General features: G+C 49.3%; 2 protein-coding genes across 2 annotated transcripts; both read left to right on the top strand.

Annotated features, from left to right (window-relative positions):
• Window positions 1–6,250: 6,250 nt before the first annotated feature.
• UCRPA7_4855 (putative cytochrome p450 protein) lies at window positions 6,251–7,172 on the top strand (the record flags this gene model as incomplete). Its single annotated transcript, XM_007917406.1, has 3 exons — window positions 6,251–6,496; window positions 6,624–6,938; window positions 6,993–7,172. The coding sequence occupies 3 exons, from the start codon at window positions 6,251–6,253 to the stop codon at window positions 7,170–7,172; spliced, it is 741 nt and encodes a 246-aa protein (XP_007915597.1).
• Window positions 7,173–9,150: 1,978 nt separating this feature from the next.
• Window positions 9,151–10,509, top strand: UCRPA7_4854 (putative eukaryotic aspartyl protease protein; the record flags this gene model as incomplete). The annotated part of the gene is made up of 3 exons (XM_007917405.1): window positions 9,151–9,253; window positions 9,307–9,558; window positions 9,614–10,509. The coding sequence occupies 3 exons, from the start codon at window positions 9,151–9,153 to the stop codon at window positions 10,507–10,509; spliced, it is 1,251 nt and encodes a 416-aa protein (XP_007915596.1).
• Between the last annotated feature and the right edge of the window lie 7,803 nt (window positions 10,510–18,312).

Genomic DNA, 18,312 nt, shown 5'->3' with positions numbered 1-18,312 from the left:
AGTCATACTGTCATCTTGAGTGTATAGATCTATCTCCAACCTGGCAATGGTGTACCGGTCATATTTGCCTCGCTACAAGAGTCAAAATTACGCTGTCTTGGGGTTTGGAATCAAGATGAGCCATACAGAGGCTATGACATAATTCAGTCATATCATAGGTTACTTCTATTGTGGAAACACTAACCGAGGCCAAGAAACAGTGCTACATTCCCGACTCTAGGACATAGGGCCTTATAAAGGGCCTTTACATAGGTTATTACAGGGGTATGAGATTCTGAAAGTGGGCTACCTCTTACAGTTCAGCCCAAGCTTAGTCCGAGTCAGTTGGAGCTCGGAGATGCTCGCCCTGGGCTCAGGGCTAGCTCACCTTAAGAGCGGCGAGAGCTCACCTCTACAGACAGAAATGGATTTTGGTACACTTGAGTTTCGTCTCCGAGTAATGTAGCATTCAAAAGAGACAGGCATTATGCTAGAAGCTCAGCAAGGTTTTCTTTACACACCCTGATCCAGAAAATTTAGCATGTAGAGTAATCACATATCCGGTCGATTGGAAAGGGGGTTTTCGCATGCTATATCACCATGGGGTGCTCCCCTAGGAGCAAAGACTGGCTATCGGACACTGAGAGTAGACTCGAGGGTCCAGGGTTTCGGCCCTGGGGCATCTTGCAGGTTAAACATCATCAATAATATTATACTTCTATATGACACGGAGTACAAAACCTGGGTAATTGCAAGATAGTTCGACTCTAGTAACTTGACTGTCACCAAGGCAAGTGTTTATTTGGTCTTTCGATTTCAATGAGTGAGCTTCACACTCAATCCGATTACCTTCGGAGCAATCTTGAACTTACGCATGTATCTCATTGCATTAAAGGTGGTGCGAGCAGGCTCCTGTTGGTGTCGGATCCCCCTTCTGCTCAACGAAAGGGTTTTGAGTCTCTGTATTCATTGAAGATAATTTTGCTAAATCTTGAATGAAAAAATTGATAATGATCCTTGAAACCTGCGTACTACGGGTGAGGCGCGTGCGATGACGTTGCATAAGGCGAAGACGCTGCTGTGCAGTAAGAATGGCAGAGTCCCATGGAAGGGCTGAGCAAGGTTGCGAATCTGGGATAAGTCGCTTGTTTGTCATTACATAGATTAACGCATACCCGAACCACTTAGACCGTATCACTAATCAAGCAGTGTAATATGTATTCACCGAGGGTATAGTGAAATAGGAATCAACTAATCAGTGTCCGTGCATCTCCTCTTGATGCCGTCAGGCCTAGATAACTAGAACATATTTACATATTCACCGGGAACCCCGACGAGGACCCCATCTGTCACCGTTAGCCTCAGTACCGAGTTGCAAGGGAGAGATAGTCCTCATCTGACTTAAATAAGGAACTCATCTCCACATGTGGGATAAGTTGTGTGATCAGACGCAGTCGCAAAGGCAACCTCGGCTATCACTTGTTAGGAGAGGTACATCAGATATTAGCTTTCCGCTAGCAAAAGTAGCGACAATTTTCATGCTCGGGACCGATTGGATTTCCTAGGGACTAAGCCCTTGACGAGCTGTCTCGATACATCGGCGTTGTACTGAGCACGACGCACTGCAGGCTAGGTTGCTGCGGCACAACAGCATACGAATGACATGTCGGAGAACCAGCCATTGAACGGCATACGAGTCCTCGAGCTCGCCGGCCTAGCTCCTGGTGAGATTGAGTCGGTCTTGCCGTACATTGCGGCTAATGGTGGTAATTACTTCTGATCCGCGACTTAGGACCTTTTTGCGGACAGCTTCTGGCGTTTTATGGCGCCTCCGTTATCCGATTTGACCGGCCTGGCAATGCAGCGAGTTCTGATATCCTGACTTCATATAAGTCGTCCATTTCAACGGATCTAAAGATACCGGCTTGCATCTCCTTACTAAAATCTCTATTAAACAGGGTCGATGTGTTAATCGATCCATTTAGGCCGCAGTCTTAGAAAAACTAGGCCTTGATCCCAAAGCCCTCCTACAGACACCTCCCCGGTTGATAGCACTTCGTCTCACCGGATTTCGACGCGATGGGGAGTACAAGAACCTTGCCGGCCATGATATCAACTATCTGGCCGTTTCGGGTCTCCTCAGCATGCTGGGCGGCTGCGGTAGTCCTCCGTCACCACCGGCCAATGTGCTGGGAGACTATGCGGGCGGTGGTCTGGTCGGCTTTGCCGGTGTACTCCTTGCCATCATACATCGTGCGGTAAGCGGAAACGGTCAGGTTGTGGAGGCTAACATGGTCGATGGTGTCGGCTACCTGGGAACCATCCCGCGGCTAAGATCCAAGGAGCCAGTGTGGAATGGCGAGAGAGGAACTAATTTGTTGGATGGTGGATGCCCCTATTACCGGTGCTATGAATGCAAAGACGCGGGCAAGTATATATCAGTTGGTGCCCTAGAGCCTCAATTCTTTGCACACCTGCTCCGCGGATTAGATCTGAGCATCGAAGACGTCACTTCTGACAAAAGACGACGGGAAGACAAAGCAGGCTGGCCGGCAATGCATCGTTTGTTTGAAAAGAGGTTTCGAAAAAAGACACGAAAGGAGTGGGAGGCTGTCTTTGTTGGTCTAGATGCCTGTGTCACACCAGTGCTGGATCATGCTGAACTGGAGAAGGCCGGCTATGAACAGAGGCCGCTGGTTCATCTGCCAAATTCACCAGCTAAACCTGTCCTGCATGCTTGGAAAGGCATGGGTATGCCTGGTGATGGAGGAAGACGAACGCTAGATCAGTGGTTTGGCTGGCAAAAAGGCAAAGACTACGATATTGGCACTGATGGAGTATTTATGGCTCTAGAGACAAGTAAGCTATGATGATATCGACTGCAACTAGCGAAGCACTGGATCTTGTGCACGATAGCCTCGTAAGTGTTAATGCAGTGGTCAATGCTACGAGGGCGCGTAATTGCTGGTGACAATTTGGTACTGGAAGCCTGGACTGATTGATTATACTGATAACATTCAGATAGTTCGTATACCTAATAGTGACCGGTGCCCGAATCGTACTATGAACGGGTTGGGAACCCACACTTTGCTGCGGCATTCAGATAAGTGGGTTCACCCTGCCAGAGGCAGATACGAGCGCTTCGCGATCCCTAAGACAAGAATAATGCGACAAGAGTCATGCCCATGAGGGCACTGGAGGCTAAATAGCCTCGCCTAATTCTAACCTTTAACCCCTGAAGCGATTGATCTTAATGATTAATGAGTGCGACAACCTTGACTGACTGTCATTCAACCTGACAATATCGGCGCTCGTTGCTCCTCGTGGTATTGCAAAATAACTCTTCCACCGACTTTTGCAATTGCGAGGTTCCAAGCAGGTTCCTTGAAGCTTGTATGGTGGCACTTTTAAGATTCAGTTTGCCGAGGCTAAAAGTATGAAACTAGTATCAATCTTAGAACAGTCAACATCAAGCTAAAAATACGGGGAATTTTCCGCGTGAACCCCGCGTGATAACAATACGTGAAAGAAATCTACTTCCTATTGAACACTGCGAAACACACAGATTCATCTTTCACGTGCTGGTAACTGGCTCAATTGTAAAATGAAAGTGGCAATCGTCGGAGCTACTGGCGAGACCGGGCGGTCTGTTGTGAATGGTCTGCTTGAGTCGACCACTACCTTTGTATGTATTGCCACGTTATTGGTAATACTGGTTCATGTTGACATGACCATAGGAAATAACAGCGCTGATACGCCACTCTTCATTGAGCAAGCCAGGAGTCCTCGATCTGAGGGCGAAAGGCATTAGGATTGTTGTAGCTGATCTTCAAGGGCCACTAGATGACCTTGTCAAGGTTTTGGGAAACACAGACGTGGTCATCTCCACCATTCACTATCAATCACTAAACGACGAGATTCTTCTTTCGAAAGCTGCCAAAGTCGCGGGTGTTTCACGATATGTGCCATGCTTTTTTGCCACGGTAGGACCTCGCGGGATCATGCAGCTGCGTGACAAGGCGAGTCTAGATACCCAGAACGTTCGTAGACACTCCTTCACTGACAATATTTCACAGAAGGAGGAGATACTTGACCACATCAACAGGATCTATCTTCCGTATACTGTTATTGATGTTGGGTGGTGGTTCCAGCTCACGCTCCCAAATGTTCCCTCCGGCCGCTTCGACTACGCTCTCTTGGCCCCGAGCAACACCATTTTGGCCGGAGGCAACGTCCCTTCCGCTCTCACAGACGTCCGCGATATTGGAAAATATGTTGCTCAAGTCATAACCGATCCGCGCACTCTCAATAGAAAGATTTTTGTGTTCACTGAAACTAGGACACAGAACCAGATCTTTGAGCTGGTGGAGAAGATGACAGGAGAGAAGCCACTAAAAAACGAGGTAAAGCACACAATTCGATCTATGTGATTGATAACTGACCATCCGTGTTCAAAGCTGTCCGCGTCTGACCTAGAATCAAAGCTTGCTGAAGTCTCGGATTCCGCAAGTGTAAATCAACTGCGGGCCCAGTACGAATACTGGAACTCATGGGGCGTACGTGGCGATAACACTCCAGAGTACGCCAGGTATCTAGGATATCTTATCATGGATGATCTATATCCTGGACTCAGGGGTAGAAGCCTTGAGACATTTGTCCAAGAGATCATTGATGGAAAAGGAGAGAAAGTCTATAGCTCATGATCGGAACACCGAAGACATCATCTGTTGAAGTTGAATTCAAGGTGAATTACTTAGACCAACAGTCAAGTATGACTGGTACATTACCGTTGGATCTTTATTATGAATTTGTGCTATGCATGATGAATTACTTAGCATAACTTTACATAGACCAACTCGTCAAAGTCCAACCGAAGATCACTGTTAGATATCAATAGATAGAAATACAGATAAGGATGGTGATGATCCGTACACTCAAGGGGCTATGACAAGCAGACACTTCAAATGGTTCGAAGTTCTCATCAATTTACACACATACCAAACAGCATGTCCAATTGAGGATTAACACATCTTACACCGCATTCTATTCCCTTAGAGTTTAGGTTGCCGAGCTAATAAGCCAGAGTACCTATGGCCATGGGGAGATCGGTCAGCTATGGAGGTCACCACAAGCCCCGACAAGACAGTTATAGATATAGCCATACTCGATAACCTAATATGCCATTTTACATATAATTCTAACTCTGATTACAAGGTATAGATTTCTTGTGGTTTACCACCAGCACAAACTATTATTCCAGGGATAGTAAAATGCATTGTATATGCAGCGTCTAGAAGAAGAATGACTAGCAACGGACCGATGGCTATAATCGTGTCCCACTGTCTCCCCAGAATTACAAATGGGATCGGCGCAGATTCAATAAGAAGCAAATTAGAGATTTGTACACGCGTGACGACATGCAGACACGATCACCTACATAACCGAGGGCAGTGAGACCCCCCTCGGTGACCACCTTTTGGGCCTCGCAATATCGAGCATAAAGAGGTTATGAATTCCAGCAACCACTATCATGCCACTGATAGAAAATAGAAACATACCATTCATGATATTGTTACGGCGCTCATGCGCAACTAGATCTTAACTTCCGAGCAGAAAACCACCGATCTTATCCGCCATCATGTCTTCAAATATCAAAAGCTTTCCTAGCCAAGTTACGATCACGAATGTTTCAATAGTTCTTTTGGTTTCGGTATGATGTTCACTAGGGATGTTGGACCTTTGCTACTTCTCTTCTAGCTTAGATCACAGACCACTGATTGAACTGACTGACTCGAGTGTTGCTATATCTAGGGTGTATGCTACCTCCTCAGCACCACTATTTACAGACTATATTTCCATCCACTCCGGAAATACCCTGGTCCGAAACTCTGGGCTACTTCTCAAATTCACTTTTCTTACGCTTGGATCTCTGGTAGTGGGCATAAGAAGATACTACAGTTGCATCTATAATACGGAGATGTGATTCGAGTAGCCCCCAATGAGCTCTCATTCGGGTACCCGGAGGCATGAGACGAAATCATGGAACACCGAAAGCGAGGCCAGGACGAAAATGGAAGAGACCCTGCATTCTGGCGAGGTGACTCCATGACTATTGTAGGTTCAAACCGCGAAAGGCATAACCGGCTACGAAAGATCATGTCACGGCTTCTCTGCCCAGGCCATGATCGAACAACAGCCTACTTTCGTGCATTACGTTTCCTTATTGATGGACAGGCTGAAGACAGCCTACGCCAAAGGCCAAGCTCTGGATATGACGTCTTGGTATAACTGGGTTACATTCGATATGATCGGCGACCTTGCCGTTGGTGAACCGTTTGGCTGCGTGGATAACGCACACGATCCCCCTTGGGTAAAGCTCATTTTCAAGCATATCAAGGGCATGGCCATCGCCACTGCTCTGATCAGGTATCCTTTTGCCGACAGCCTCGCCGCATTATTGACTCCAAAGAACGTGATAAATGACATAAAGAACCACTGGGAGTTTACGGAAGCACAAGTGGGCAAACGTCTTGCGTTCAGGGACGCCAGGCCAGACTTCATGATGTCGATCGTGCAGGCTTCTGAGAAAGGCGTCAGTAAAGTGCGGTATGCCATGTGCTTGACTACATCTGATTGATAACCAGCAAATCTCGCACAAAGAGACCCTCGCCAACGCCCACAATCTGATCGTGGGCGGATCTGAGACAACCACAACTGCGCTATCAGGCACCACTTATCTGCTGGCTACCAACAGACGAATCTTGCGAAAGTTACAGGACGAGCTAAGGGCGAACTTCAACAGCGAAGACGAGATTGACTTTCTCAGCGTCCAGAAACCGGATTACATGATGGCCGTCTTGCACGAGACTCTCCTCATCTATCCACCTGTGCCTTCTGCCATACCTCGCAAGGCACCCCCTAATGGGACTACGATTCGTGGAGAGTATATTCCGCCCGACGTAAGTCTTCCTAGCCTATCAGCCGTTGAGTATTGACTAACGCTTCACAACTAGACTATTCTCCAAATCTGGCAGTGGCCCATGTTCCACAACCCGAAACTCTTCAAAGATCCCGAACGCCTGATCCCAGAAAGATGGCTTGGTGACCCCGAGTTTGCGAGCGACAGATTGGAAGCGGCGCAGCCATTCTCTGTCGGACCACGCAACTGCATTGGAAAAAAGTTTGTGTCATGAACCGGAAAACAGACAAAGCCAGCCCCCCCTTGCTGATCTGCTCACAGTCTTGCGCATGCCGAAATGCGTCTGATGCTGGCAAGAATGGCCTGGAATTTCGACTTTGAACTTGGCCCGCGTAGTGAAGGATGGCTGGAAAGGAGCATATGTCATTTCCTTTGGGATAAACCAGAGCTCTTGATCCGCTTGGTCCCGAGGACCGTGGAGGCGAGACGTGCGGAAACGATCACGGTGGCATAGCTCAGAACTGAGATGAGAGCTCCCGGTACAGTCCATAATCTGGAGAGCTTCAGTGAGGCGGTGGATCGGTCTATTTTGCTTTGGATATCATCGGCCAGAGGAAGGAAGGCAATGCGCAAAACAGCTAATGGAGAGTAACATGAGCCGCAGCTGGAAGGGTATGTAGAGTCATTCGACAAATATTATCTATATCATGATCTTCCTTGCCGAAGGCGCCTAAGAATCGAACAACATGTTTATCATGCGAAGCTCTCAAGGGTTGTTCGGAGTCCTCAGTGATTTCAGTTGAGTGAATTCCGACCTCCAAGTTAGCCAATTTACGGGTTAGGCATGATCCAGCCTGGGTGGCCACAGCCTTTTCGAACATCCGAAACCACTCTTAGCGCCAAACCATTCACCCCGTGGTAAAATTGTAGGCACGCATGGAAGATTGGCCCTCGACGCTCATTTCATCCTGAGTCATTATTGATAGGTCATGTTCCTCCCATCATGGCTGTATGTTACGATGTCACCGTGGACAATGAAGACGAATGCTGGCATATATTCTTTGAGCAGCGAGGTACTCACCCCACTTTGAAACGCTGGTATGGTACATGTAAACACCTACCTTAATCAATTTAAAGGCCCGGAGGCGGAGGCGGTTGGGGACCACTTGCCGAGAAAGCTTGGCAAAGCTTAACCATCGAAAGCATTAAGCAGCCCGAACCTCCTCCACCTTCTTGACATTGACATCGTCAACGGGTCTGTGAAGGGAGATGCTTGTATGGACTTCACTTCACACGGCGAGTTCGTGGGCCAATTGCACAGCAGCCTGACCGAGGCTTACGTCTCCCTTTGAGGGGTCCTCTGCTCAGCTGCTTCACCGGCACTTGGGCCACCGAGAGGCAGCCCACATTTCCAGCGTGTTTTGCTCTCACGTATCCGGTATAGATCCAGGTGATGACGCAACCGCAGGTCCCTCAAGAAAGGAACCCCAGATCTGCCAACGCCCCGACCGGCCGACTTTACCGGGAGTAACCAACTCACTCGAGCTTCACTGCTGAGGAATGATGAATCAAGCTACCGTGTAGCGTTGCTCTAAAATTGGTCAAAGGTGAAAAAGGACGGGTCCGATTCTGCACGCTGCTATCAGCCAAGCCCAGCTTCCGACTGCGCAAATAAGCCCGGCGCTCCATGGTGGTGGCAACGCGCAAGACTCTCGAGGTGATCGGCCAGTCAGTGGCCATCCTTCGTGCAACAAGTGTGTCAGATGCCTGTGCAACTTATGTGCTTAGCCTCCCCGCGCCACTCGGCCCCGATGAGACGGGCAAGATGGGCTCGCTCGCAGGATGGGCTACCTACACTAAGGTCATGGCTGCTGGCTGCGTCTTCCTCCTGTCGCAGAGCGGCGACCCTTGCAGCCGGGTTAGCTATGCAGTTGGACAGGGCGGCAGGTAAGCGCTGTAGGTGTTTGCTCTGCATACATAATTGACCCGTTTCCATTCTTGGTATACTGATTACTTTTCTTTATGTCCTCTTGGTTCCTTGTGATTCCCATATCCTTCTGTTCATTCTGGAGCTTAGCCCTCGCTTTGACATTACACCTAATTTCTCGAGATTGGAGAAGAACCTGGCACTTCTAGTGGTTTCGCAACAGCATACAATCAGAAACGCCATGACTTCACGGTCACTGCTCGCACTTGCACTTGCTGCAAGCAGCGCAGCTGATGTGCTACCTCGAGCACCAAATCCCGGCTTCATGTCGTTCCCCATTACTCACAAGTCCTCGGTCGCGCCGGTGGTCAAGCGCGACGGAGATGTGCCGCTTTTCAACATTTCGACCACTAGCTACCTCGTTGAGCGTAAGAATGTCCTTTGTGCGCCGAAGCTTGGCAATGATCTAATTTCTTGACAGTAAGCGTGGGAACACCCGGACAATCAGTGAAGGTCGCCATAGACACCGGCTCAGACGAATTATGGGTCGACCCGAATTGCAACAGCAGGACGATCACCGAGACGCAATCGCAAGAGTGCGAGGACGACGGCACATATGACCCAAACAACTCATCAACGGTGGAGGACTTGCAGACGACGAATGACATCACATACGGAACTGGGCAGGTCAGGATACAATATGTGACGGACAATGTCGCCTTGCCAGAGAGCAGTGAGTGAAAAATTCGCGTTCCAGACACGGCAGCTTGCTAACAATTGTCACCTAGCTATCAACCTTACCAGCATCCAGTTTGGCGTCGCGATTGCTGATGCTGACCTGAACGAAGGCATTTTGGGTTTGGGCTTTGGCGATGGCAAGAACTTGCAGTACAAGAATTTTGTGGACGAGCTATATGCCCAGAATGCCACACAGTCGAAGGCCTTCTCAGTCGCGCTCGGCGGCAATGAATTTACTAACGCCGGCGTCATCATATTTGGTGGCGTGGACACGAAGAAGTTCAGTGGTAGTCTCGTATCAAACGACATCCTCGCTCCTACGGCGAACGACATCAACAGATACAGCATTCAGCTGAACAGCGTCGGCGCCACCATCGACGGCAAGTCCAAGACCTATTCCGGCGGCAGCACCGCCATCGTCCTGGACACGGGCTCCAGCCTGAGCATCCTGCCCAGCTCTGTCGTCGAGGGCATGGTGGAGGACTTCGACGCCAAGCTCGACAGCGACTCGGGGCTGTACCTGGTCGACTGCTCCGTGGCGGACCAGAACGCCATGATCAACTTTGCCTTCCCCGGCATCACCATCCACGTGCCCATGAGCGAGTGGATCTTCGACGCCGGCGGCGACACGTGCGTGCTGGGCACGCAGGCGCTCGACACCAACTCGGGCATCTCCGCCCTGCTGGGCGACACCTTCCTGCGCTCGGCGTACGTCGTCTTCGACCAGACCAGCAACGCCATCCTCATGGCCCCCTACGAGAACTGCGGCAAGAGCGAGACGGCGATCCCGGCGGGCGCGGGTGCCGCGGCCAACTTCACGGGAGACTGCGATGCTTCCTCGACCAATTCTGACAGCAATCAGAATGCTGGTAGCCGGATGGGTGGCTCTGCTAGTGCATTGTGGGCTGCGCTGGCTGTCCTCGCGAGCCTATCATTGTTGGTTTGAGATCACTTGGCTATGAATTGACTGGGTTAATGGGTCTCGATTGTTTAGAGAGTACCTCGCATAGCATATTGGCTTGGGTTTGGCGTCTACGGGATCAGGTCTGGAATAGACAAAGTATTGTATCTACCAGGGTATAACAATCCAATGAACATATTCGACATGTTGAGTCGAGGATCAATGTATCCGTTTTCGCACGTGCATTAGGTTTGTAGATTTATGCATATCAACAATGTAACTCTATTTATGACAACAGCAAGTTGAAGAGCGATCAAGGGCTGCAAAGGTACTTCAAAAGATAATGACACGACACTTGGGGCTGGCACATTAATTGACTTCTCTTGCCGTTATACAGAGCAAGTCGCGGGTTTACCGCATTCAAATGATGGGTCTAGGTTTAGGCGCCTTGGGTGAAATTAGTGCCACTGTGGCGGCATTTGTATTGGATATCATTGAATATTGTCCAAGAAATGAAGACCTGTTTCTTCCCCTCATCCCCTCCTCAGCTTCAACTGTCTCTGTCAAGCGGGGCCGGCCATGAGTGCGATGCAATGATGCATCCTCCCTTCTCATCGAGAGACTACTCCGAGATTCCCCCGTTCGATGTCCCAGCCATCCAGTGCACGCCGGTGATGATGCATCGCGGTGCTCCTATTAACTCGATCGATCGCTCCGTTGCCTAAACTGAAGGCGATTATGATTGCTTTCGGAGAGGACTATGACCATGTCAGTATGCCTGGTTGCATTTGCCTTGCTTAATTCCCGGGTCTACTCACGCGCATCCGGACGGTGTCGTCACGCCGAAGAAGCAATCGTCTGCAGCCTTGGGAACAACCTGGTCGGCGAAGACGGGCGTGATGACAACGCCGGCGCTCACGAGGGAGGCGCAGAAGGCGATGGCGGCAGCGGCGAAAGTAGCAGGCTTCATTTTGCTTGTTTTGGTGGTGATATTATGTGAATTGGTATATGTGGATATTTCTTCCCGACGAGTGTATGTATCAAATGAACGTAGAGACTCTTCAGACCAGCTGCTGGATAAGGTTCGTATTGTAATGACTGTTCGGAGCGGTCGACACGGTCGCGCGCGAGCAAGAGAGAGAAATGAAGGTGAAGGTTTGACGATCACAAGAATTAGGTAATGCTGGCCGGCGGAAGAAGAGAAGTAAACGGGACGAACGGAAAGGGAAGGGAAGAGAAAACAGCAGGAGGGGAGAAAGGAGAAGCGGGAAAGAATACGAGAGAGAGCAATCAATGCAAAAGCCCAGACAGACAGACAGACAGACACCGCCAGAGTCCAGACACCAAAACACCAAGGGCTGGGCAGGGCGGTGCTCATGGTGCCACTCTGCGACGCTTCTCGTATGGGGCCCTTCATCGCACCAGGGGTCAGAGATGAAGGCGAGTTTCATGACTGAAACGAAACGGGCCTTTGACTGGTGTGCACGTGCAAGCGCTCGCCAGCACGGCAACAGCAAGGAAAAAGCAGGAATACCACCGTCGCATCGTCAAAAACATGTCGCAGCGCGCGATTGATGATCTACTGAATTGCGCGGCCATCATCGAGAGCTCAATTGATGGTGTTGAGCCATCTTGGTTGATGTGGTTGAATGGTTGAAGAGCCGCTGAATCCTTCAGCGGTCGGACAGGGGCACAAGTGGTGAGGCTCGTCTGTGCCGCTTGGCAGTCACACCCAGTTACATAAGCGCATTTCACACCTCCCTGGTGCAGGCCTCTTCAACTTTTGATATTCTGATAAAACTTGGGATATCTTGGAGAATCGATGATGTACATGTTGTCAAAGTCTATAATTCTAATGTGCCAGACCCATTTGCTGTTGGTAACAGCATTTTCCTGCATTATCCGCTGCCTTCGATGAGATTACCTCTGCTCTCTGAAGCCGTCCACCGTTGAACTTGACTTCCCAGGATCCGAGAGGGAAATACAGCATTGCCGAGAGGATACCAGCGAAGAAAACACCCAAATCACCGGCCGCTGCTGCAATTGGACCGACATACCAGCTTTGATCCATAGCCGGCACGATCAGGGCCCAGGGGACCAGGACACTCGCCAGAGCTGGGAGGCCGCTGGGCAGCTTTCTCGCATCGTTCCAGATCGCCGCATCGAAGGATGCCGGGTTAGCCTTGCGGAAGTAGAACCACTCGATGAGCGTGACCGTGAGGACGCTCCGTAGTAGCCGATGATGGACAGGAAGGTCGTCAACGAGCTGTAGAACGACTGGTATGCCGCGACAGATACGCCAAAAGCAGCGCCAGCTGCCAAAATTTCCAGAAAGGCACGAGGGACCTTTTTGAGCACTGGAACCAGGACCTGAAGGTTGACAGAGACTGTGTAGTAGTCCCGAGAGACGGACCCGACGACACTCAAGGCGAGAATGCATAGGATGAATCCCCAAAGCACCAACTTTATACAAGATGGCGCCAAGCACGCCGCCGATGCCATGGGAAACGTAAGCGGCACCCCAGGAAGGGTGGGCTGGAATTGCACTTGCAATGGAGCTGGTACGATCTGGGAGACAGTATAAGGGAAGCAGATGCCAAATGTCATGTATGCCGAAAGACGGAGCCGAGGAGTGGTAGGCGGCATGTACACACAGTAGTCGCCGACAAGCATCGCCCATGTGATCTGGCTGCCACCGGCCAGGGCGATGACTCCCAGGTATTGTCTTGCTGTCGCTGGCGTCTCTTGTGCTGGCTGTGCCAGATCTGAGCCGGTGCATCCAATGGTGAATATGACCGCAACCAGGACTGGTATCCACGCCCAACGCTCATACAGATGCAGGATGTGATAACCGAAGAAGGATACCACAAGGCTGATGAGAACGATGATCAACATGCCGAGTGGCTGGCTCAAGTTCCCATCTGACATGTAAGAAGGCTCTGGCCAGCGATGATCGTGGCGGTACAACCAAATCCTCCTGCAATTAGGACAATCACAAATGTGCTTAGTATATTGGGATATTTTCTGCTTTCGTCAGTTAAGGGACAATATCGCCATACTGTACTGTGTTACACGTACCCGGATACATATCGAGATTGAATCATCTGACGCGTGCCAGTCAATGGCACGATGGTGACAATGTATGAGGCCGCAATGCAAAAGAGCAAGTTGAAGAAGATTATCATCAATGAGCTGTCCCGAAAGTTCAGCCCATAGAGAGGGGGACGGCAGATCCGACAGAGGATCTAGGTCATGGTACCAGCTTGGTTCATTATTTTGAAAAGTCGGATCGGGAAGGGAGACATACGGCAGAAGCAGTCTATAAGTCAATGCTGATGTGTACGTTGCTGTCCTAAATGGCGGTTGGGACGTTGATATCACATCTTGGTTGGCATCATTCGGTTTTGATCTTGCCGCAACCTTTCTTCGATGCGCCACGCTCGGCCTTCGTGGTTTGGACTGTCTCAATGTATGGCTTAGAAACTTCCTTGATTGCTGGCGGTCAGTTGACCCGACTTATACAGAACCCATGGGCTGGCCTATTGACCGAGCTGATCACCAAAACGAAGGTGACTCGGGAGTGTACTGCAAGCTTCGTTCACGGCTTTTAAGTTCATCAGAGCTTCTCCGAAATATCTATCGACAATAGGCCTGGGTATTTCTAGACAATGGCCGACTGTATCCAGGTCCTACCTCCGGTATGTTGCCACATCTTCCCACCGAATAAGAACTCGAAGAACAAGCCGAGGATACAAGGTTGTGGGTGGAGCGTTTTCCTGAGCCTTGGCAGATGAAAGAATTGTATTGATCACAAAGATGGCATGACGAGCGGCGTGGAATATTTCACAAGGGTTTAATGGGTCGGAAATATCCGTATTGGAATCGGGATTGTGAGTGTCTAGCCAGGGAATGGGCTGGTGAGTCGGCCTGTGGGTGCCAGATTCCGGGAATGGAATGCAATTCGAGTGTGACTTTTTTGTATATTCGGGGATCCCCCGGAGAAATGGATTCGAAGATCTACCTCGATTCTAGCCCAAAAAATGGTATATGTTAGCTAGATAGTCCACAAACACCCAAAGCTTAGGTAACATGCTTGCAAGTTTTTACGTTTATCACATTAAACAGCATACGAGTAGATACGTCCAAGCGCTATTGAAACAGTTTGAATCAATTGAAAGGAAGTTTATTTATTTGATCAGTTCGGCCCAGATCACTCTGTCTAATACACAATAAGATACACGTTGAAATATGATACCATTGTCTCTTTTCAGTATCCAATTTAACATAGCAGTAGAGATTATATAGCTCGATTGTAGCCCTGACTCCTATATTTAGTATATTATTGGAGATTTGAGAAGCTGGGAGTTGAGCAATAGATGAATATTAATGGAGACGTGTGCCTACTACATTTCAAAATTCCTCTAGGAATACTGTGTTTGACTTCAAGACCGAATTAATGAGGCATATACATCATACTTTGGTGCCAAATTCATATATGAGGGCTTGAAATCCATATGATGTTCATACACGACTGATAATCACACCGGGTTGTCTGGAATGAGTCACTGCCCGCAATCCACTTAAAGTCTGCGTTGTTAAGCACATCTCACCTTTCAGGATCAAATACATCATTTCCAGTCCACTTCTATATAGTATGATGAATTCCACGCACGGCTCTGGTGATAGTCATGAGCCAATTGCTTTTCTCTTCATTGACAACTTCCCGATTTCGGCTGTACAGCAGTAATCGTGATTGGTATAGACCGTTTGGCACTGACTGTCATCATAGATTTATACATCATTACGTCCTTTCCTCCACTACCAAGCTCATAGTTCGCCATGATATACCAGTTGACAGTCCTTGAATCTGGACGCTCCGGCAAGGATTGCAGTACAGCACAGGTCAACTGTTGGACGCAGCTGGAACAACAACACATCTTCAACAATGCTGCCTTGCAATTCAATGGGTGGACACTGGCGACATAATAGAGAAGAGGGTTTCGCAAGACAAGTATCTCCGCCTGTAATGGTTCAGCGTTCGCAGACTCGAATATTCGAACCAATGACCAGACTACATCGAATCCAGAATGTGGAGTTCGAACAACATCCACAACCTTATAAGTGTCGAAGAGATTCGTCAGCTCTCCGTGTCTATACTCATCCAAATAAAGCCATCTCGCGACATTTGCTCTCGCCTTGACTATGTTCAGGTCACAGATGACTCCAGTTTGAAGGCTAAGACGATAAAATGCCGTGAGTGTGCTTGGATCATCGATTTCCTCGACAATCATTTGAGTATTCTCCAGTCCTCCCACGAGAATATCCGGGTCTCTAATGTTTAAGGAAGTTTTTTCCGTAATGAAGCGGTAGTAATGGTTATTATATCTGATGTTTCCTGGCATCACCTCAAACAACAAGGTATCAGGGCTTTTGTTCGGGTCCATCATGAGCGAGTTGACGACACAAACTCCCCGGGCACAGACCGCTGCCTTGGGTATTGAGGTAATCGAAGAGCTAGCCTTCTCGCCTGTGAAGATTGCCAGGATCTCTTCTAATAATCCGGTGCCATTATGGAATAAAAGATTGGAAGAATTTGTGCGAGGTTGGTCCATAACCATGTGACGAGCTCTAGCTCTCACTCCGAATATATTGGGACGAACGCCTTTGTGGATATTTAAACCGGATACAAGCCCTATTATGTGTAAGACTGCTGAAGAGATTATCCTCAAGCAGCTAATATCTTCCAACCAGTCTGTCTCAAGGTCATAATCACGAGTCACATGACAACTGCGGCATTGGCAGGCTTCTGTGATCTGTGCAATACTTTCGTCATATGTCCCAGGAGTCATGAGCAGGACATGCGGAGGCTCCGTAATAGCAATTAGCTCGGGAAACATCGCCCTAGCATGAAATAGAAAATTGATCGCAGCTCGCATTGGATGGGTCTCCGGGAAGAATCCGACGAAACTCTGGTGAAGGACTTTAAGATTCCCATTTTTCCCCGGTAACATGAGTTTTGCAGGCTTGGTAGCGATCTCATTACATCGCAGAGCAGCATCTCGGAGGAGAATACTAAATGCCGCAGCTAAGGGAGGGTTCGAAAACATGCGCCAGCCAGGGAAGGCATCTTGGAATACTGTCGACCATTGTGTAGGACCATGAAAAATATCATCTGGGCCGAACTCGTCGATGATTTCTCTTCCATTAGAAACGAAATATGCTCGTTTGTGGATCAACTTTGCCCATGCGGTAGATTCTGTCTCTCTACTCTCTCGAATAAAGATTGCTTGAGCCGGCCCTGTGTCACTTGCGAATAGCAAGCTGTTCTCCCCATCCCGAATCTCTACTTTCAGGCGAAGAAGAACTTTGGAGATTGTGGCTAGAAGCGCACAGTCCATGCCACCAACAAAGACGGCACTGGCCATTGATCCCTTACTCAGTCGGGCCAATATAAGAAGAGCCTCCCCAAGTGCTTCAGCTGGTGCGGGTTCTCGATATGGAGTCCTATGAGGTACGAGCAGGCGGAAGAAGTGATCGAATACAAGAGGGAAATGTGATTCTGCCAAAGCCCCTGAGCAGGTTTTCACCAGATTTGACCACTGGTGTATTGAAGGGGTCAAGGCGTCCGGAGCGTTGACCTGCCTGGTCATCTCCCTCCAAATATGTGCTGCTCTGAAAGGCGTATAAGGTATACTCAAAGCAGCACAAAGGGCCACGCAGCAAGCACCTTGTTCCGTCTCGGAGAGCATCGATGCCAGACTTTTGACGCCAAAGCCAAACCACAACGCCTTGGAGAAAGCGCCAGTACCTTGAAGCCCATTGAGGGAGTCGGTGAGTTCTTTCTGACCCTCGGGACCGAATGCGAACGACGAGCAGATCGCACTGCCCACGCTGACGGTGACGATCTCGACGCCGGCTTTGGCGATGCGCGACATGGCTTCGAGCGTGAAGGAGACGGGCGTGCGGGCCAAGGCCACCCAGTCTAGCTGACCGGTGGTCACAAGGCTGGAGGAAGGCTCGTCGGGCATCGTGACCACCGACGTCAAAAGCGTTTTTGTTGCTGGTAAAGATGTCTGATGGAGAGAAAAATGAGACGCTGCTTAACAAAATGTATTATTAAAAGTAGGGTGACCGACGTCGAGAAGGTATCAAACGTTTGGAACAGACAACCAACGCAGCCTTATCAATGCGGTCGCGACAACAAAAATGCAGAGGTGCCTCAGGAAGAGCGAGTTAGTTCGGCCAATTGAAGTGCGAGCATGTTGATCAAGTGTGTGTGAAGTCAGGTGAGTAGGTTGGACAAGGCTGTGGGCATCAGTCTGAATCGGCTTCAAGCTCGCTCGACTAGTCTTGGCTGGCATCTATTCAGTTCCACAGCATGCAAAACGCATGGGTCCAATGGATGATACAAAGTAAATCTTAACATTTGATCTATCAGTTTATACGTCCGCTCTCGTCGAAGAGACCGGCGCAACAGCAGCGACTACACCAACTTGATACAATCCCGCCCGCATGTCCCACCGCCTCCAATAGTAATAATGATGCTGGTATAGATAGGGGAAAAAAAGCCCGCAGCCGCCCCTTGTTAAAAGACGGCAGACTCATTGCAGACAGACACACACGCCAGCGCCTCATGAACCCGGATCCCGTTCTGTCATACCGCCGTTAAGTCGTGATGATAATCGATGCCCACCTTCCCCATGTATATGATTTCTTGTTTCGCCTCCCTGCTTGATATCGATATGAATAAGGCCCGTTGCCCCCGATATACCCCTTTTTTCCATGCTACTCTTACTTCCTTTATAATGTACTTGTGTATGTCGTATACGTAAACTCCTATCCATCCCC

The sequence above is a fragment of the Phaeoacremonium minimum genome, assembly GCF_000392275.1.
Source record: "Phaeoacremonium minimum UCRPA7 unplaced genomic scaffold PA7_03_scaffold_371, whole genome shotgun sequence".
NCBI classification, from domain to species: domain Eukaryota; kingdom Fungi; phylum Ascomycota; class Sordariomycetes; order Togniniales; family Togniniaceae; genus Phaeoacremonium; species Phaeoacremonium minimum.
Note: the sequence above shows the minus strand (reverse complement) of the source record. Positions and strands in the feature narration are given on the sequence as shown.